General features: G+C 41.6%; 2 protein-coding genes across 6 annotated transcripts in view; both read right to left on the minus strand.

The window, feature by feature from the left end:
• The window catches only part of LOC113581572 (protein FAM53B), a 29,553-nt gene extending 14,886 nt beyond the window's left edge, over window positions 1-14,667 (minus strand). The window contains exons 1-6 of one of the 4 annotated variants that reach the window (XM_027016798.3): window positions 14,539-14,667; window positions 14,233-14,282; window positions 10,732-10,926; window positions 6,160-6,390; window positions 5,205-5,259; window positions 2,369-3,099 (exon numbers count right to left, since the gene is read on the minus strand). In XM_027016798.3, coding sequence (XP_026872599.2) covers window positions 2,369-3,099; window positions 5,205-5,259; window positions 6,160-6,249 — 876 coding nt within the window. In that variant the 5' untranslated portion in view covers window positions 6,250-6,390; window positions 10,732-10,926; window positions 14,233-14,282; window positions 14,539-14,667. Of the gene's footprint in view, window positions 1-2,368; window positions 3,100-5,204; window positions 5,260-6,159; window positions 6,391-10,731; window positions 10,927-14,232; window positions 14,283-14,467 lie in introns of all 4 variants that reach the window. The other 3 variants (XM_027016800.3, XM_027016799.3, XM_027016801.3) reach the window with 3 other exon arrangements.
• Window positions 14,668-19,109: 4,442 nt separating this feature from the next.
• LOC113581566 (4-hydroxyphenylpyruvate dioxygenase-like) lies at window positions 19,110-21,769 on the minus strand. 2 transcript variants are annotated; one of them, XM_027016791.3, is made up of 5 exons: window positions 21,032-21,766; window positions 20,735-20,901; window positions 20,346-20,497; window positions 19,766-19,887; window positions 19,110-19,464 (listed from the first exon to the last, which is right to left on the minus strand). In XM_027016791.3, exons 1-5 carry the CDS (start codon window positions 21,742-21,744, stop codon window positions 19,290-19,292), a joined length of 1,329 nt encoding a protein of 442 aa, XP_026872592.2. In that variant the 5' UTR covers window positions 21,745-21,766; the 3' UTR covers window positions 19,110-19,289. The 2 variants fall into 2 exon arrangements, with proteins under 2 accessions (XP_026872592.2, XP_081554456.1); XM_081698330.1 differs by lacking the exon at window positions 19,766-19,887 and having other exon boundaries at window positions 21,032-21,769.
• Window positions 21,770-22,004: the final 235 nt, after the last annotated feature.

Genomic DNA, 22,004 nt, shown 5'->3' on the forward strand with positions numbered 1-22,004 from the left:
TTTAGCTGGTGACCACTCAATGACTGCTTAAAATGATTTGCCATTGTGGTTAACAAAGGTAGCACCAAATGTTTATATTCTGGTTGTGGGCCAAGGATATTCTGCCACTAAAAAAGAGAAAAATTTCTACCTCAGAAGCAGCAAAGCTAATGTATATTGCACTTATGACCGTTCGATTACTAAGAGAATATTTTCATGAACTCCAGGAACCACGCTCTTCCCAGCACTGCCTCGCCTACCTCTTCCCACAGACATCTTGGATCTGGTTCGCCAGAGTGTTTATTACACAACTGATGACTATTCTCTCCATTACTACCCTCCTATTTAAGCTCCCCTCCCTCGCACACTCTTTGCGAAGTATTGCCATTCTCGTGTTGCATACCGAAACTTCCATGTATGTTTGTCTTCCTGGTTTCCGAATCCTGCCTGTGTTACAGACCTCATCTCCTGCCTGACCCCTGGATGCCTTCCGGTCTCTGCCTCGCATTTTCGAGCTCGGACCAACCTGACCACGATTACCTGCCTAACTCCTCTTAAATAGCTTGGAAAGCTCCAAGCCACACTACTTCTCCCTACAGTTCCTACCTTAGCCGTAAACTAAATAAAACCTCTAGCAGTTGGATCCTCTCCCTCGTGTGTGTGCCTTCACTACACATATGGAAACCGTGGTGCAGAGGTCAACCAGCTGACATTATTAATTATATCGGTTCCCTGGTAACTGTCAACTATGCTAACTCTCAGCTTTAGTTCAGTGGTGCAGAGACTCATCCCGAGTTATCAACCCATCAAGTATGGACAGTAGGCCTGGGCGATAGCCAATATAATTGGATGTAGACGATGAACCACATGTGACCTGATGCCAATGTCTGACACATGACAAATCGCCCACGTGGTGTGATGGGAGGTCAAATGCTGAGCATGTAGTGTTTTACATGGAAATCCAAAGCCGAAAAAATGCTTCTTGCACCACTGTAACCATGACCACATTACATGCCTCTTGTAATAACTTCTTAGTTTTAAGAGTTCCATTGACAAAAAAAAAGACAGGCCAATAGGCTACAGTGAATTTTAACCTTCCTATGCTATTAACACAAGTAGGACTCAAAATATTGTCCATTAACACAAGAAAAACTCTAAATATGGTCCATTCAACTTTGTTATGCAATGAGATTAAAATGTTATTCACTGAATCAATGAATGGTTAAACGAACAAAAGAAAAAACAAATGGTCTTTATCAAAACAATTTTACGTTAATCTACCACAGATTTCTCAAAGAAAAAACAAGTATGTTTAATTTGTCTGGTTTCTCTAGAGCATGTAGTAATAGAGTGACAATGTGCCTTGCCATGCTAACTGCACACATCTGTGCACAGATATCTGTGTTGACGGCATGTGTGGATGCACTTGTTATGAGAGTGGAGATTCAATGTCAGCGTCAAGGGCATTTCTTTTTTTTGTTTTGCAAAGACTACAAATAGCTTCAGCTGTATTCACCTGTTTTCCTCAATACTTCTAATGTCAGCAAGATTGACTTTCATATTAAATGACATAACCTCACCCAATTTTCAATCTGTTCGTTCAAATATGGTGTCATTTCCACAATGGACTGTTTTGTTTCTTTAATGCACATGACATTATTTGGCACAAGACATTATCTAATTTGGCAATAGTTATATTGCACTTTTTTAGTTTGTAATCAGTTAAAAAAGGTCAAAATAAAGGTATTATTAACTGGAGAGTTAACTGATTATTAACTGCAATGGAGCATGTACATGAACAAATGATTCAAAATGAGTGAGGAGGTGAAATTATCATGTATGATGTACACCACACTTCGCCCATTAAACAGAGATGATGTGTTTAATACTTCTAATCGATGTTTGTTAAGTCTGTTAAACTGAAGTGGACTTACAGCACGCTGCAGACAAAAAAACAAACTTCAATCTCCTGATTTGAAGGCAGAAGCAGAGCAATGAGAATGTCAATGGATACTTATGGCTTAACATATAAACCACCTCTAATACCGCTCATCAGTTTGACAGCTGCATCCATCAAACTGATTTATGAGAATAACAATTTTAAAAATAATAATAAAGACAATATTAACATACCCACTGTGCCAAACCCGTGTTGCATAATACATACCTCATTCCTGTCACTACTATAGTACTTCTCAACTCAGTCCTAAAGGCATCCACATTTTTGCTCCCAGCATATTCATATCAGTTATTCAAATGTTCTACATGGCTTGGTGCAGGTCTGTTGGGAGCTGGGACAGAGAAAAACTATACACTTCCTGATGCACCTTGAGGACTGGATTTTAAAACACTGCATTTATATCAGCTTTCTTTTACAGTTACAACCTACCTGGGTCATCTTGGCCAGGTCGAGAGAGGGCCTCTGTTTGTGGGTGTCAGCAGGCCTGCGGCGCTTCATGCCAATCTTCTTGTCGTTGAGGACACAGGGTTGGGAGCGGCTGCGAGCCAGGCCTCCCTGCCCTGCCGACCTGCGGTCCAGCTCTGGAGTGGAGTCAGGGGAACTGGTCTCGGACCGTCCACCAGGATCAGGGGCACTGATCTGTTCCTGTGAGAGGGAGAGAGGGCAGGGCGGGTCGGAGCTCGAGCTGGACACCACAGCAGTGAAGGAGGTGAAGGGTTGGTGCTGGGCAAACGCTGGCAGCTCCATCAGGTCAGCGCGGGTGGGGAAGCTAAAGCTGGAGCTCCGCTGCATGCCGCAGAAACTGCCCTGTGCAAGGGTAGATGTTGACAAGATGGAGGCTCCCCCACGCTGCACACTGCCCCCACTGTGACACCGCCTCTTCTCCACAGTTGTCCACACCCGCGAGCCCTGTGGTCGCCATGGAGATCGGCAGCCGGCCAGCTCTTCCGAGCAGGAGAGCGAGCGGCATTGCCGTTTGCTGGGTGGTGCTGCACCACCTGCAGAGGGCGTCTCGCTCAGGCTCAGGTCCCGCAGCAGGCCGCTGAGGGTGCCCGCTGCTCCCGCCCCGGGCAGCGCGTCCCACAGGCTCTCCAAGCTGGTGCCAACTGGCCGCGGGCGGACCACACAGCCACGGCCTACGTCCGACCAACGGCTCGTCTCTGAAATAGAGACAATATGGAGTGAGTCAGAGCCAGGGCGAGGAAGGCTGGAGGAACGCTGGAGCACTGTGTACAATGTTTGCTTTAGCCACCTGGGAGTCAGCGCATGTACAGATATTTGCCCTGGCTTGTGTTGCAATTATCAACACTCGTGCTTGGGCATGGAATGGCGTTTCACTTTGTTTGAATGCATGTTGAACAGCGAACACATTTTGCTTCTGTGCCAACATTTACAATTTACCTCCACAATAACTGATAATTATCCAAAATGCATTACCGATATTTATTGCAAGACAATACACCCTGAAATAATAAGATCTTCATGTCTGAACCCAAGCTCAGAGCTAAATTATCTTCTGAGCTATCAGATTTAACTTCCACTAATGGCTGCAAGTAAAACTAGCACTCTCCCTTTCTTACCAGGCAAAAACTAATATAACATACGGTTTACTAGCACACTGACACATTTTTCTTTCCTCTTAGAATGCTGGAATGTTGGTACCCAGGGTAACACACTAGGTCTTCCGTTCTGTAGTGTTATAGCACTCTTTCAAGAAGGCTTGAGATCAGTGCGGCAAAACAAGAGAGAGAGTCTAGGGTGAAAGAAGAAGAGCCTCTAGCCAGCCATTCCAGGCAGCCTCTGAGAGTGAAAACTAGGCCTGCCAGGAATTGCAGTGCTTGACTGGAGGCTGGTTGCCAGGACCAGGGGGTGGGGGTAGCAAGAGCTGTATCATGGCACACACACATCATCAGCTGAGCACATGAGCTCTAGCCACAACAGTGTAGAATTCCACTGTAGTACTGCATACATGTTTTGTTTTTTTCCTTAACACATTAGGAGCATTTATGTTGCAGTATCTCTTGCACCTGGAAAATGGATATCCACCATGAGGAGAGTGAAGAACAAACACTCTCCTGACCCCAGGTCTGACTCTTCCCAGTCCCACCCCCCACCCCCCACCCCCAAAAAAAACATCTGCTTTTTATACTGCAATGACTTTCAGAGGACAGACACCTTGTTATCTAGATCAGGGTTCAGCGACAAGAAACTGGGGGCTGTTGATTTAAAAGACACCAGATCGTTCCGGGCTTAACGAAGACAAGGAAATTCCTCATCGCGCCTCCCTGCACCCTCACCAGAGTGAGTGAGCGTCAGGTGGAATGGCCCATCTGTGGCTCCTCTCACTCTAGCCTTGACTTGGCTGCTGTTTCCTGGAGGAGTGCCTGCATCTAAAGCGGAGCGAGAATAGTGGGCACTTGACCTCAGTTGCAACAGCTACATGACTCTGGAAACGTGGCGAGGGGATTTTTCAGAAGTCAACAACAATGCCCCTGTCACAGGGAAGGGGGGCAAACAAAAGACACCCTCACCAGCACATGCTATTGTGGGCATCGTGTTATTTGCCAGCACTGGTAATCCTGTGCCAGGCTAATGCTAGCACAAAACCCCATTTATTCAATTTTGGGACACAAGCATGTATTTGTTTATTCAATCCAAAGAGTAGAGCTATTATTGTCCTACCTCTGCATTTATTATGGGATATTTTGGAGATATTTTTCACCAAATGTAGAAAAAAAACTAGCCAGGGGCCTGGGAGGCCCTGTATGCAGTAGTAGATAGGCTAACAAAACTAAGCCAACAACTTCCACATATGTTGCACTAAAGTAGGTTTCAACCTCAGGCGCATGTGTTAGAAATGGAGCGCCTGTGATCTCCCAGCGCCTAAGTAAAGCAGCATTCGGTGTCTGATCTGGATGGGAGCAGGCCAGGTGTTCAGGGAGGTGAATAGCACAGTCCCCTTCTGTTACACTCTTTTAGGGTTAAAAGATTTGAGAACATGTTCATCAGACCACTCCACTGACCCCCATCTGACGGGCTCAGCAGCATAAGCTGCCAAATGTTCACTTAAGCACTATAATGGGTGCTGGGCAAAGATGCACACAACACAGAGTGAGTAGCACTGAGTGAGCAGCACAGAGTTAGTAGGCAGAAAAGGCAAACAGCAGAGCTCGAGAGAAGGTACATGTACCCTAAAGAGAGTTCCTAAAGAGTGGGGGGGGGGAAGAAAAACACACACACACACAAAAAAAAGATCCACACTTACCCATGATTCCACAGGAGAAGAGAGCTGTTCCCTGGCTCATGGCTGATGGTTTATGCTGTAAAAACACACAACCATGCAATAAGATGCATCAGTATATGGGACAGTGTACCCGGCTAGAAGCAACAAGCAGCAGCAAACCAACCCTAATTCTCTGTACAATGAGACAGGAAACCCAGCCTCCCGCCCACCCCCCATGTTCTGACAAGCACATAGCCAACGAAGACGGGGTCATGTAAACCACAGTCATATGTCAGCCTGTGTAAACTGGTGCAGTGGAAGCTGACGCCAGCTAGCAGGGATGCTTGCTGTGTCTTGGGGTCGAGTTGTAGTCTTTGGACGAAGAGATGCACCTTGGCCCAAGTTGCACTGGGGTTTCTGGGAGGACTTCAGCTCATTTAGTGCAAAGCAGAAAGGCTTAACTTGCATTACTGGGGGTGATATCTTATTCTACATGTTCAAAATGCAGATTTTTAAGTAGACAAATGAGTTGGATTAGCCCTGCCTACCCTGACTAACAAAAGTGAACCAGTAAAGACATACCCAGATGTTAACATTTTCAACGTTTTCAGCAAAGTCACACCAGATCACTACAAATACATGCCTTGTGCCAAATGCGTGATGATGAGGACATAATGTAAAGGATTTTCAAAACACTTCCTCCAACATGGAACAATAATGTCCGTGGTTTTCCAGCTAGCTGAATGTATAGAAACTCCATTAGCTTTATTCTGTAAACTTGAAAGCAATTATTTGTTATCACTTCTACTAATTCTGGGAAATGTACCTTATTCATAGAGCTAGCTAGTACTGACAGTAAGTTGGATTCCATGACAACCCACAACATGGGGAAGCTGTCAGATGTGGCACTGGCTCATTGCATAAATAATCAATCATGATTTAAGCAGTTAAGCAATTACTGCCCCCGCCCCCCACCCCCCACCCCACACAGTCTTACCAGCTCCAAGGTTGACTCTTTGGAGGTTACATCATCAACACCCTTCTTTTCCAGTGTTTTAGTGTGAATAATCACCATGGCAACACACATCTTTGCCACAACCCATTCGAGTACATGGGAGGTCTAGGAGGGTTCATCTTCAGGCACAGCACAAGCTGATCTGATTACACGTCCCTCCACAGCTAGGCCCCCTGTTACTTCTGGAATGTTGCTCGATTGCCCTTCTTGACCCTGCAGACACAATGGAGAGACGGATTAGCATTCGCAAACCCACACCACCTTAAACAGCATTACAGGGTGTAGTCAGAAACTGCATCTAAATGCAACCAAGCCTGTAGTTTCCTATTAAGAGCAACTTCTTAAAAAAATAAATAACCAAATCAAATTAAATGCTTTGGGATCATTTGTAATTGGCTCTGTTGAAATGTATGACATGACAAATAAGTGCACATCTTGAACATGATTCAGTCCTTCAGCCTGTCATCTATTAATTGGCAAAGAATGCCAGACTTGGCTGCTCGGTGCATGTTACTAAGTAAAAATATCTCCTCTCACATATATGAATACCAACCATGATCATAATGGACATACTACCTGAAGATGTCAAAACCAAACCTAAAACCCCTGAATAGGACAGGAAAGCTTGTAGTCTGGTAAGACTGTGTTTTCTGACGGAACCCAGCCTTAGATCAATGAGGCCTACAAGCTGACATGTAGACGTTAAGGCAAAGTAGTGTAATCTGCTGCAGAAGACAAACTGAGAATAGGAGTGACCCTGTGGTTATCAAAACACTCAGCCTTTCCTTAGCTTAAAGTGGCTCGCCTTGTACCTTAAACCAGCCGATTGGAGCCATATGTACATTTAACTCTCTAACAATCGCTTATTTCACTTGGCTATTTCCAGAAATGTCAGCTGCCTTTCTGATTATATTTCTATCCCCATGTTGGCCCTGTATTTGTGTGTGTGTGTGTGTGTGTGTGTGTGTGTGTGTGTGTGTGTGTGTGTGTGTTTGTGTGTGTGATTGGCTTTTTGGTTTTGGGTTCAAACAACAAAATTTTGTCTATTTAAATCCACAGCCCACTGAAAAAGTACACAGCAGTGGTGAGTAAAGACCAGCAAAAGAACATAGGTTCTTACTGAGCCTACATCTTAGGATAACAATTGCTAATATATTTGTCTCTAAACATGCCCTATGAGTCCAGTAAAAGCTCTCAAATAGAACAGAGATGACTGGATATCAACGTTCACAGTGTCAACAGCCAGCGCAGTATTTGCCCCATTTGAAACAGCTTCAGCAAGCTTTACACATGGTGGAAGGGAAAACTTTCATGGAGAGAAGCACTCAGATTCACTTACATCTACCAAGGTAGGGATGCTGCTGATATCACATGCACATGACCAGAAGGACTTGGTTTAGACCCTTTGCTCTGATCAAAAAGTGATGTCTTTTTTAATGTCCAGCAGCCATCACATTTCCTCTCTAGTCATGGTGCACCAGAACATTCCAAATCTAGTGATGACCACTGAACCAAACCAAAACAGGGACCATTCTGTGAACCGTGGCCTTCACTGGCCTCACTCTGTGAACTGTGGCCTTCAAACAGCACAGAGAAGGCCCAGAAAGAAAACACCACAGGTGTTTAAATTAACGTAATAAAGACCCACAATAACACTACACACATACCCTACTACACAATGTATTTATTTTTGTATGTTTCATTTTGCTACAACTACATCACTGATATTTTAAGTTCAAATGTATGTGTTACATTTACGAGTAATTCCTGAGAAGCAATAAGAAACAGCAAAGAATAATATGCAATAAGAAACAGCTAGGACCTGAATTAGCTAAATAAGGTGTGGTACTGATCGGTGTGACAAAGTCTTCTCAGTTACAGAGCTCTTTTTTCAGCAAATTGGGGACCACTGACAAAGACAGCTCCTCATTACAGGCTATAGAGAGACTGTCTGTTCAAAGGGTGCAGCAGGGAGCAGATTTTCCTTTCTCATTGGCCATGCATATCCTGACAATGCTGTTTTCCATACGGAGATTCAAAGTAATAGCTCTGAGCAGCAGGTGGTTTGCCTCCAGCCAATCGTTTGTGTTCCTCTTTTGTTTTGTGAGCAAGCACACCTGAAAGTCACGCACCATCACTAAGCTGTCCCAATACGCAGGACGACATGGGTGGAAATCCACAGGCTCCGACAAACACAAAGCCCAAGCCACATTCTGCTTGTTCTAGAGGGACACCGCCTTTTTACAATTGTTCCAGGGAATCCCAAAAAAAGCCATTTCTGGCACCTTGCAGGGAAGAGCCCAAAGTGCTGTCATGGGAAAAGCAAGCCTGGTGCAGGAAAAGGGCTCATGCCAGGGGGAGCAAATGAGGTGGCAGGCTTTCCATAATGCCATGCCCACAGACCAATATGCTCAAGCCCAAACTGCACCAGGAATAAGGAAATAAATGTAGATAAAACTGTAGCCAGTCACTCAGCAGCTGGCTTCCCTTACAAGTGCACTCCATGTTATCTCCAGTCTCTCAGCGGTGAACTCAGCTTCATTATCAGCTGGAGGACAGCAGTGAGGATTGGGCCCATCGAGGGCATTTGCATTGCTGGAGAGAGCCACTGGACCACTCCCAAGAAACATTGCACCAACAGCCGTGGTGACAAATGACAGCTCAGTGGAAGTGCCATTTGAGGCCAAACGTTTCCTCCATAGGCCTGATTCCTTCAAACATGTTATTTTTGGACAACACTCATCCCTTACGTAAACCTGAAAATTAGCACCTCTGAAAGTAAAGCCAAAGGGAAAAAGGCCCCACCGCAGCTGAGCCCAAAAGCTGCGAGGTGATGTTTGCACAGCCTGGCATGTGACGTGCCCCAGGCCAGCAGCAAAGCACTGAAATGCTCTCAGAAATGACAGTATGCACCTACAGCTGCTATAACTTTGGAGTGGGGTTTTCATGGGTTAATTTCTGCCAATGTCACAGCTACAATAAGAAAACATGTTCAGTCCTTTCTAACTTGCAGGCATGCAGTTCACCTGAGAGCTCATGAACACTCTCTTTGCCAGCAGTGCAAGGTAATTACTTTCAATTTACCCTGATGTAACTTATGTGCAATAAAAGTACTTTTACTGATGTGCCTGATAAATACAGCAAAAAAATTGTATAACCAAGTATTAGTTACACACATTAAGGAAAAAGATACATTGAAAACTAAATCCCAGACCAGATCCAACCTTAGTTCTCAGAGTTCAATCCCTGTGGGGCAGGGGTCATTCAGCAGTTAAGGTGCTGGAGTAGTAATCAAAAGGTTGCTCAGTGGCTGTCCAGCACCCAGACCCAGCAGCAGCAGGCAGGCCAGCGCAGCCCTGGGACAACACCACAGTCGATGAAAGGAACCCCATCATTCAGTCCACCTTCTGTAAAAGCCTCACCCCAGGCCATGACGCATCTCAGTGACATCACTCACGCAAGACCCGTTTCACATTCCTAAATGGTTCAGTTTCACAGGCTAAGTGTGTTTGTTGTTTTCTTTTTCATGCAATTTGCTTGAGCTATAGGATGAGGGGAATAATTAGGTTCAGAAAGTGACACTGCATTTGGAAAGATAGAGGAATATAGTTGATAGTCTGTTTTGTCACTGTCTCAGCAGTTTTTTCGCCCAAGGTCAGATGAGCAGATTGCATGAGGAGATAGCGATACTGCATCTGTGCTGAGAGTTAAAGGTGACTAATGGAGCATGACTGTAGGTGTGGTGAGAATTAAGGCAAATAATATGTTGAAATTTAATACATAATAAAATAAAAGTCATAATGGTGTATCATGTAGCATTACTCATCATAATCACACAACTTGTGTCTCACATCAACCAGAAATCCATCAAAAAAACTTTTTAGCCCCCCCCCCCCCCCCCCCAAAAAAAAAAAGTAAAGGGGGCTTGTGGTGTCTCATTCAACTCAATGGGTGAGTTTAGTTGTTCAGGGCCAGGGTTTCAGTGCCCTTGAGGATGCAGCCAATCAGTTAGTCATAGCTGTGCTCTCAAAGTTGCACATTCCCAGCCTGGCTCAAGCCAAACCAAAAACTCTGCACCATGGGGAAATGGTGCCTGTAGGAGATCAGCTGTGATCATGACATTTCAAAATGTGTGAAATGAATCCTTAAATCCAATGGAATATCCACAAAGGCATCAGCCCAAGAAACCTTTCTTTTTTTTTTAAAGAAAACTTTACATGCTCATTGACAAAGAAGTGTGCCAAACTGGCAACAAGCATGCATGTGTTCACGTCAGTCTGCTGAGCGTGGCTGTGTGTGAATGCAGCCAGCGGCACATGTGCCAAACTGATTTGGTTCAGCTTGCACAATACCCGGGGCAAAGAAGCGAGAAACATGGAGGGGAACGAGGCACTCAGCCACAGGTTCATAAGCACACAGCTGCCCCAACCACTTTCCATAAACACAAAAGCCCTGCAGGTCTGTGCAGCTTAAATGAAGGAGTGACAGAGACTCCCTTTTCTTTGGAGAGGACATGCCATTTAATGCAATACCCCAATCTGGCATACCACATACCTGTGCCTGGAGAAAATGCATTTGTGTCTAGAGCCCATTGCAAACACGGTGGTGTAAGAAAAACCCTCTTCAGTGTGTGTACCATAGTCCTTTCTTGTATAGTATAGATCCATCTGGAAACTACCAGTGCTAACACAGCTTGGGCTGTTAAATCGTTACTAGGAAATAAGAAGCATCTGCATGAAGAGGAGAGATCTTCAGAAAGATAAAAAGAGACAGAGAGAGAGATCATCAGAGAGAGAGAGATAGAAAGAGAAGCAGAGAGAGACAATGATGCAATACGATTTTTTTCCATCAACATTGAAATGTAAAGAATACTTTATAGTAAACATTTTTATGCTAAGTATAAAACTGGCAAACCAAACCACCATAGTGTCAGCAGGGTTACTACCAGTCAGTTTCATCAGTCATTAACAGAATTAAAACAATAAATGTTCAGAGTTTCAACTGCATGCTGGGTAATGTCAGACATGCCTTGTAAACCCAAACATACTGTGAATTTAAAACAAAAGCATCAAAGGCTTAGCAAGTGTCACCTGTCTAGGGTTATATTCACTCTGTAAAACCAAAGAGGCAAATTCATTAAACAATTGGGACTTTTAATCCCTAGATTTATCTTAATACTGTTTTAAATAAGTATGGAAAGACTGAATTGGTAATACCTTATATTTGCAGGATGTGTACTACCAATACATGTCATGTGCATTATGTCTTTTATAGGCTTATTTCCATACTCTTGGGGCCTTCTAATTTTTTTAATGAGATTGATGAGAGCAGATTTGTGAACACAGTAAATGGCACTTCCTTTTCTGCATGTTCATACTTCTGAAACCAGTGGCAACATTCAGCTTCCAAATGTGCATAAAATGCAGAAGTCTCTCCTCGTGTTGATGTGGATGATTAAACTCACAGCAATGAGGTAATAAAATCTTCGCTGACCATGTAACTGAATATGGGAACTTCCATTCACCGCAGGGTGGGGTAGAAGAAACCAGATTAAGTGACCTAGTTAATGGCAAATGACCTCTATAAAACAATTAAACATATGTAGTAGCACAGGGTCACCAAGAACATCCAAAGTACAAAGGCCCTTACAGTATATCTGTTTCATAATAAGATCATGCCCATCCATATATGAATTCCTGATAGCTTACTTTGTATGTTTTTTCACATCATAAAAATGCAGAATGTGTGTGTTAAAGATAGGGGAGGCAGCCAAGATGTCTCTTGCTAAGAGCACTGATCTAAGATCAGCTGGATGTTTTATTTTTTTAAAGAATGAAACGCTACAGTTTGAAATGGCTAGGACCTGTCCCAGGCTAAGTTTACTCACTGTGACGTGGATACTGAATAAGGAACTTGAATTTTGCAGTCAGACACTATCAAACGGATTTAGAATATCCAAACCTGATCCAAACTTTAAAATAGATCCAATCTAAATCTAAAGCAGTTTGCAAACATACAATACTCAAAATAACTTTTCTGTAGAGAAGAAAATCCAAAAGTAAAATCACTGATGCGAGGAGGGGTAAACATTGATTGTGAAAAATAATTTCTTAACGACCATGTTGAGGTCGCCCATCTTTGTGACAATAGGGAAAATTTTATTATCTTATATTTCAAAAAAAGCAGTTACCTGATGGCAAACCTGTTCTGGGTGCTCTCTCTCTTCTGGCTCCTACCTTTTAAGAAATTAGGCCTTTTACCAGTTACGCCCAACCACCACAAACACTCCCTCAAACTATTTCTACAAAATGCCCTAGCAAAAGGAAGGAAGTCAATGAGCTTTGCAGAAAATGTACACTCCAACAAGAATGACCAAGGTTTTGAACCAGGATAATATTTGGTGAAATACCCTCAAGAGCAAAAATAATAACAAAACAATACCAAGTCAAAAGCAGGGTTATAGAACAGCATGAATTCTGCTAATTTTACTCAAAAGTATTTTGGCCAGAACAGGCAAAGCTTTTGATGCCACCCTTACCTACTACCTCCTTACCAGCATTTTGGAAGTAAAAGTAAGTCTGAGACACCGAAAATGTAGACCAACACAGCAGAATATGATTGCTTAAGACAGCAAAAGTCTGACAGCATATTCAGTCAGCGCCAATGAGAAACTCAAACAGAAACAAACTCTTCCCATTTGATTGAGTGATTTCAATATGAAGTAAGTTTAGAACAGCTGTCTTTCAAAAAGCCACAAAAGGAACCACCTGGTTTAGACCTACACAAACCTCTACCCAAAGATTTTGCATATGTATCCTTAACTCAACCAAACAATAAATAACAAATGATGGCTTATAAAGAAGAAGAAGGTTCAAATGGTTTCTATGGCATTTGCCATTCATGACTCAGTAGGACCTTAAAAACAAAAATGGAAGTTCACACCCTCCTCACCAGCACTAAGCAGCATAACAGCCAATCAGCCATTTGTGTAGTAACATGCTAGAGCACTTAAGACTTCTACTCATAGGACATGGAGGAACTTCATAATACTGTGTATCCTTTGATTCAAAAACATGCTAAGGAAGATGACTAATATGTCTCGTATCAAAAAGGGAGATATTACTTTGATCACTTACTTTGTAATAACCCATTGCTATCTGTACAAATATGCTGAGAGTTAGAATGAAACAAGTGTACATTTTGTTCACTGTGTAGGAGTTTAGCATGTGTCTGAAAAGTACATGAGACCATGCTTTGCAAAGTCAACACAGTAAGATATAGCTAAAAATACCAAAAACAAAGCAACGGTATATGCAATAAAAAGTCTATTGTAATAACCATTTAATAACTAAATAACTAAATATTCCAAACTCTGGAATATGATGTCAAATGTGAAAGTTAATTTATTTACAAATTTGCAATTGAGGTCCATGCTTTCCGGGCCAAAGAGTGGAGGGGGAGGCTGTTGTAGAATTTGAAAAAGCTGAAAGACTCCATTGCTATGTATGCATGGCATGCCCAGCACCCATGGCATGTTCGTGTAGTCGTTATAACTGCCCTCTAACGGCTTATAAGATTCCTCACTCATCTCCAGTCCACCAACGATTAATGTGCGTAGCTGATGTCGGACGTTATGTAGCCAGAACATCTCTTTAGAAACGTGGTGCCTAGCATGCTCTGCATTCTTGATGCATTGTTCCTCCATGGCAAACATATTAACCTAAACTTCTACCAAAACTTCATCCTTCTTAAAATTGAATAAGAACTACAAAAACGTCTAGGCTAACATGTCTGTAGTAAATAAAACGAATGGTTAATTTGGTTAATAGCAAGTATGTAAGTCCTCTTGTTCAGTAATTTGTAGCAAATAACAACCTACTAGCTGTTATACTAAACTGCTAATAACATTTAACACCAATATTTAAAGTAATAAGCATCAAAAGTATTTTAAGTATACTTTGTTCTAAGTCATGAACCTTTGTTACTGTACAGACAGGTGGCTTTATAAGCTCCTAAACATGCCTGAACAAACAATAGCTAACTTCGCTAGCTTACCAGCTCATAGCCGTTTCCTTAGCCAGATGCTACTGCTAAATAAAGATACTCTGTGATAAAAAGAGTAACAAAGTTATGAGCTACAGCACACAGACACTGGCACGATGCACAACCATTTCATATTTACTTGTTGGAACAAACATTGTGGTGGCTGACTATGAATATGTGAATATGGAATAACTTAGTCTGGTAATCAACAAGTTGCATGTGTCGTAATTGGAAGTAAGTTACTCACGAGAACCAAACAACTTTTCAAGCTGAATGAATAGCTGACTAAATCAGAAGTAAATATGTTTGTAAACTAACTTTGTCAATGCATCTTCAGTCCTCGTAAAAACGCGACTGTGCTCCGCTTTTTCACTGGTGCATGACTCCGGCCCCCCCGTGTTGGCTGCGGCACACGGGGATGGTCTTCTCTATGTAGTGAGCGCCGAACGCGACTCAACGCGCTATTACGCACCGGTCGCTTCACGCTCGGCCAAACCATTTTCCAAGCCAATGGGGGGGAGGGGGAGAAAGAGTTTGTGAAGAAATTAAATTGACAAAATATATTAAATATCAAAACTAAAAAGAGATTACATAGTAATATAATTGAATAATGAATAATGTATATAAAATTAGGTAAACAATTTATTGAATTTTTTATACATACTTTACAAACAAAGTCATTTAACTAACAAGTTCCATTCTAGAAGTGGTATGGCTACCGGACAAAAAAAAATCGAACACAAATTAGAGTTGGAGGCAGTTGTGAACGTTAGTCTTTAATTATTAAATTATTTTCGAGTTGGTAAGATTCAGTTTCGTCCTACAGGCTTTCAGTAAAAGATATTCAGTGTGTAAGTGTAGGCTGATACAAGAAAGGATTTGAAAGAGCATGTGGATAACATGTATACCAGTTTGTGCGTTTTGTGGAGAACTGTCCTAGGCATTAACCCAACTAGCCTATGTCTTCACACAGTGATTTCGTTGTCTTGTATCTCACTTAAACGTTCCTTCTAGAGGACCAGTAAAATCAGACCAAGCTTAAAAGGACGTTGAATCGTTGACAAAAATAACATGAAAGTGTCTGGTCAGATATATAAAATTTGGTCTTGCCTGCACTTTCTGAAAACAAACTTTGTAATAATGTTCTTGTGCCTACTGAGCAAACACTGTCAAAGTGCAGGAATAGCATAAATTTTGTATGTGTTTCAAGAGCAATACTGTTCCGGATAATTAAGTTTAAGTGGCTTGTCTATATACTGCTATTTTCTATTAGAGTTCTATTAAGCAATGCATATGTGGATTAGACACAGACTTGACAAGAAAGTTCTTACTAGCATGATTTTGATGGCAGTGCCACCCAGCACCAGGCAGTACCATTAAAGTGCCCACCATGAAGAGGAATGTGGATTTCTCAGTTTCCCCACCCACATGACATTAAACAGTTCACCTAGTATACATGTCAGATATCATGTCAGTAATCCGTTTAAGGTGCCTCGCAATGACATGGGTCTGCAGCTCACGTTCAGCAGAGACTTGGTGTGACACCTCTATATCACCTGCTACTGCCACGCACCTATCAGGTTTTTCTGTGACACCGTTCTGGGTGTGCAGCACTGAGGCAGATGGAGCCCTGGTGTCAGCCTCTAGAGATTACCAGCACTGGCTGCTTAGGAGGAAGTGTGAATTTAATACTTTTAATAGTCACCCAATTGAATTCCAGTATGTATTCATTTCCTGTGAGGTCATCTCTAACAGAACCTTCTCATGCTTATTGGCTATTTTACAGAATGTTTGCATCATTGTGTAATACTGCAAATATGGCAGGTTTGACTAGACTTCCTATGAGTAAAACCAGGTTATTGCAAGGAGTTCCTTTTTCATTGAAAGTTGCCCAGAGTGATATCATGGCTCGGGACTCCAGGGTCTTAAGTGGTACTGTGGACTGTATATGTAAGCATCCTTGAGTATGTGCTTAATTAACAAAGCACTGAGCATTTGGATGGCATTATAATGATTCTAGTCATCCAAAAAGGTCATTGACGTTCAATCAATACCAAAAAGTTCAGGGTTTTTCATGTACTTTCTAATTGCTCGTATAAAGCATATGCATTCTCTTAACTTGGTGAATTTGTTCAGTACGTACTGAGCTAAAATCGGATTGCCATCAATCAAAACAATAACTATAAATCAAGGAACCGGTCACTCAAAACAGCTTTGAGAGTGGGCCGCTCCTAGTGTGCATATGTATATACATTGTTGTGTGTGCTGTGTATGTGAGAGGTGGGGTGAGTTCAGCTTTGACCCAGCCCTGACAGACTGTATGTTAATCTCGCTAGAGCATCTGCTGTGAGGCAGAGGTCTACATGAGGATGGACAGGCAGAGAATGTGGACTCAGCAGGAAGAGCACAGATGCACAGATTGATAGACAACAGAGGCTCACAGATGCACATATACACTGACAGGAGATGTTCACAGACAGCAGAGACTTACAGACACGCACACATATACTGACAGGAGATGTTTACAGACAGCAGAATCTCAAGGCCACACAGAGCAGAAACTCACACACATAATAAAGACTCAGAGACTGTGAGCAGAATCTATACTCACAGACATGGATACAGAGCTCATCTAAAAACACATTGACTTTAAACCCAGTGCAAGAGTCTGGACTCACAGACAAACTATCAGTCATCACTCAGACACAGGAACAGGCAGTACTCTTAGGCAATTTGATTAATTAAACAACGGCCTACTTTTCAATAGAAGAGCTCAACTGATATAAAGTATTGTTACAGCCATGAAAGAATCTGTCACATGAGCAACATCTAAAATAATATAGGCATTTTAAAATAATTAATATTTCATGGAGGGAAAGTGTGAAGCGTGTAATGTAATTGTTGTCATATATCTGGTTATTTGTAGTTGTCCGTTTTGATCAATGACCTAGTAACAATCAGATGGCCTAGCATGCCAGGAAGTGACATCATTAGTCTGGATGCCAGATGTCAATAGGATAAGGGTGTTTCAGATAGCACACATCAGAGCTGTCCAGAGACTATAATTGGATCTCACAGCCATCAGGCCCAAGCCTTGTTAGCCAGGCTTATATCATACTTGCATCAGTATACTTAGCAGTCAGGCCAGGTCAAACTTTGGGTAAGGCCCAAAGACATCCAGTTACCTGTACAATACATCATCATAATAGAGCTGTCAACATGGTAAATGGTTATGAATGTAAACAGGGTTAGTATGGACTCATAGTGTGTTATAGCAATTCCAGTGCTTTATGGAAGCTTGAGTGATTCCTTTGCAGCTCAGGAAGAACTGCCATTTGTAGTTAACAGGTTTCCATAAAAATTGGATTCATCTGTTGATCACATTTGTTTGAGATGAAAGACGCTGTTTGCGAAGTAGGAAATTGATTAGACGAAATTAATTGTTTACCCCCCACCTAGTGGCAAGATATAACAACTGCGTCCTATATATTCAACTTTTAAAACTTTTAAAAGAACCTTATTTAATTTCCAAAAAAAAAAAAAGTTACAAATTCTATATGTCAGCTTCTAGATTTTCTGTTATACATATACACAGCAAATCCAGACATTAATATATTAATTAATAAATATATTAATCCATATTTTACCACAGATTATGCAAATTAAAAATGTAATATTGAACAGATCCTTTTTCAAAACTTTCAAATTTTCCATTTATCAATATTATTAATCCACTTATCAATCTACAGAAACCTTAACCAACTTTAATAGCACCATTTTTTAAACTTTTATTTTGAAACTCTCTTTTACAACTTCGCTATTCCTGCCCATATTATTTTATGCACAATCTTTCTGTGCACAATGCATGTTCATCTGGGATGTGCCAAATAGCTTTAAAATTTTAAATTAAAACTACCTATAAACTATTACTGGATCTATTTTATTCCTCAAAGTTATTGGTCAGTCAGCGAGGCTATGACATTTGTAATCAGTTCAAAGGGCCATTACGAGTGACCTACTGTTCACACCCAGCAATTCCTAATGTGATAACCAACAACACCACTAGATTCCTTCATTTTACCTAGGTCAGAATGCCATTCATGTTTGATGCTATTCATTCTGATTCTGGTATCCCAAAATCAGACTGCAAAACATCTTAGATTTTCTGATGGCTTGATGAGGTGTTTGAACAAAGGAGATTTAAAATGAGTAGTAATGGCCAGTCTTCTATTTTGGGCTAGCCTCTTCAAGTCTGGGTTCTGATGGTTCTCACCATGAATAATCATGCTTATGACATGAAAGGCAACAGTTCAAACATCAGCACTGTCATTTGGCATCCAACAATAGGACATTTGTAATATAAAAATAAAAATATTCATTTAAAGTAAGATTAATATATTCATAAGGACATGAATATAAGATTCTAAACCAGTGATTGGTATTGAACTGCATAATTATGTGTGTCCTCTTGTTTGAAGTGAGAATTTATTACACCTTAGTATATCATCCTACTGCAAACAATCTGCAGTAGGGGGCGCTAAAAGGGTGAAAATATCACACAACCTGTATTAAAAGTTTCAAGTTAGACTTGTGCTAATTTCTATAGTTCAGTCATGAACACTTTGCTCTGCACATTTTAGTTATTTCCTGCTCACACCCAAGTTGTCATCAGCTAATGAACAAACCCTTCATAACAATTACGCTAATTAACAGGCCCCTCATTTCAGAGTTAGAAAGGTCAGCAAAAAATAAATGTCACATAAGGTATGTTTTCCAAACCTCAGCATTTGACAGTTACATCAAGCATATATTAAACTGTATTTTGCATTTACCCTAATATACTCCAACTCCAATTACAGTAGAAGACAAGAAACAAAGACACATTGCAGTTCAACAGAATCCCATAAAATGATGTTTAATGTTCATCTTAAGTGCCAGTGTTTTTACAGCAGGAAATTCTGCAAGTATAAATTCATGTTGCATATCTGACAATCCCAATAGCCAATCAGTGATCTGACTGGCAGTGACTATTGACTGGTTGTTTGCTTGTTTTGAATCTCTGAGTCCACTCAATGTTGTTCATGCCTATCACAATCCATATACAACTGAACAGATCTCCACAAGGCACGGATATTTCCCTCACCAAACCCACTGGCCCCTCTCCGCTCGATCAGCTCCAGGAAGAAGGTGTCCTCAGAGAAAATAGGTTTTGTAAACAGCTGGAGCAGGTACCTGCTGGCAACCCTGTCAAAGACCAGAAGTCATGATGCTTAATAACAAATTCTATTTGGACCTTGTGATTTCACATTCAACCGCAGGACAACAGGGTGAAGAAATTTCCACACTTCCCAACAAAGCATGCATCAGCATCATGATAACAAAACCTCTATAAAAAATAGAACGATTTGAAAGTGCTGTCAGACCAAACAGGCAGTGGTGAATGCTTTGGGTCAATACTGTCAGGAAGTGATGTCTGAACAAGCTTGGATCAAATACATAATGTAAGAAGTTCTGAACATTTCATACAATCTGTTTAGATGCCAACCTCTCACTAGGCATGCTCCTGTACTTGTTGCGCATGTACAAGTCTGTATCCAATAGGATGCCATGCCGCTTTAGCTTTTTTGGGTCATGCCCCGCCTCCTCGATCTCCTGCTGCTTCCCAACCTGACAAAGATTACACTTAACATATTACTATATAGATTACTGAAACATTACACACTGATTTTATGAAGAACACAAGCTCATTTAAGTTTTGGTATTTTTTAACAAAGATTTTTTTATTAATATAAAGTACTTTTTTAACATAAAAAACTGCATCTCCACTATAAGGCTCACAGTACCAAAACCTATGATTTAGTATGATTTGTTGTAAGCAAAATTCTAAATGAGTTAGGCAGCATAGTGCCTGCTGGTGAGAGAAGTAAGCCAGCAATTGTGATGCCCCAACCTGGCCATCAACAACACAAAGATAGGTTTAATTTATAAAATAATAATCATTTAAAAAAAAAAAACAGTCAAATAAAACAAACATTCAGAAACAAAAACATTTGGAAGAAATTGCAGATTTTGGACTGGGTATTGGATATGACCCATGGCTTGTTTGTATGAATTTGGGAGCATACCTCAGTATAGTAGGCTGGAGGTGGCGAGAAGAACTGGACTCCAGCTTCTGCCATGACGTGTGCCGTAGACACAATGTTCTCCGTGAACAGGGCAACATGCTGGATCCCAGGACCCCTGTGCTGCTCTAGAAACGTATCCACCTGGTTTCTGCCTGATCCACAGACAAGCAAATAAACCAGGATCACAACACACCCAACAAAAAAAAAGTGCAGTGCATACTTTAAAAAACAGGATTTTGCACTTATTCTCTGTACTGACCGTCAGTGATAGCGTTACTGTAAACTGATCCTATACCACATAGTTTCTTATAGGCATCTCAGCACCAGAATCATGTTAAAACGTTAAAGCGAGTAGCATTCTAAACGCTCTCTCAACGATAATATTATACCCTGCTCGGGTAGCGATTCTGCGATGACGAATTTGCAATGTGGCTCATTTTTGTCTTTGAAAGCGAGCTTGATTCCAGTCTCGCTGCATTTCCAGTACTCCATAGCAGTCAAACGCAGACCGATGCCATCCTGGTTCATCACGAATCCTTCCTCCACGTCCTCGTTACTGTTCCGGGAGACAAAAACGGTTCTCGGCAAATCATCTTCATTTGTAGCGCAAGTCAGCCCAGAGCAATGAGCGGACATATCAGTGTATTTAGCATTTGGCCAGAATATGTGGGGACACACCCACTTACCTGCCAATGAAGAACCTCTTGAAGCTGAAGTTATTCTCATACCAGCGCATGACTTCGTTCGCACTGCGTCTCGGGCACGCAAACGTGATGTGGTCAAAATGCGTCACCGGACACTGTTCGTCCTTCGCATTTTGTACGTCTTCATCGCTTACAGTTACATACTCGTTAAACCCGGGTAAGAAGTTACCCTCATATTTAGTCCTGTCGATGAGCGTGTGGAAAACATTTCCTACGATGGACTTTACGACGGAGTAGGTGACGTGCCCCCAGTCGTCCTGTACTTGTGTTGGAGGCACCAGGATATCACAGCCTTGATCGCGCAGAGAGGAAAATGACCTCTCAACATCATCAACTTCGAAACATACATTACAGGCGCTATCCACCGAATAGGGAGCCTGCACGTCGTAGAAACATTTATTAACATCGTGGTCAGCAGATCGCGATTCTCTAAGTTTCATATGATTCCAGGTTTCTTGATTTGAAGGAGAGATGTTAGGACAGAACTGTTCGTTCAGTTTCTGCTTAGGCTCATTTGATCGCTCGTTAACGAGGAATATAGCGGATCCTTTGCGGAAAGCGAGCTGCTTTGCTTTGTCGGTTATTCTCACAGCGAAGAGATTAAACTGAAATTTTGAAACAAGGTCGTAAGATAGTTTATTCACGTTGGAAACGTGAAGTGAAATATGGTGCAATCGGCTCAAGTAGGCTGCCATTTTCAATGACGTACAATACACGAGGGTGCCTAGGCGTGACGCCAACTTTTGATTAAGGTTCTAAAAAAATAAATAATAAGGTAAAGGAGGTTGACAACTTGTAACTATCTTTTTCATTTGTCTGAAAAAAATATATTTATTTTTAATCACACTTTGTAGGCATAAACACAGACACAAAATATCCATTACAAACTGTAATAATCACTCTTTAAAGGTTCATCGCCGACACCTTTCATTACTGTATAAGAGTACTCGTCAAT

This window comes from Electrophorus electricus, chromosome 15 (genome assembly GCF_041902795.1).
Source record: "Electrophorus electricus isolate QZ-2024a chromosome 15, ASM4190279v1, whole genome shotgun sequence".
NCBI lineage: Eukaryota > Metazoa > Chordata > Actinopteri > Gymnotiformes > Gymnotidae > Electrophorus > Electrophorus electricus.

What these genes read in the sequence shown, in the direction of transcription:
- LOC113581566 (XM_027016791.3), bottom strand. Translation starts at nt 21,744, where the DNA reads ATGGCAGCCTACTTGAGCCGATTGCACCATATTTCACTTCACGTTTCC. An exon ending in AAGAGGTTCTTCATTGGCAG is followed by an intron (nt 20,902 to 21,031) that starts GTAAGTGGGTGT and finishes CTCCCGGAACAG; the next exon opens with TAACGAGGACGTGGAGGAAG. An exon ending in CTCCAGCCTACTATACTGAG is followed by an intron (nt 19,888 to 20,345) that starts GTATGCTCCCAA and finishes AATCTTTGTCAG; the next exon opens with GTTGGGAAGCAGCAGGAGAT.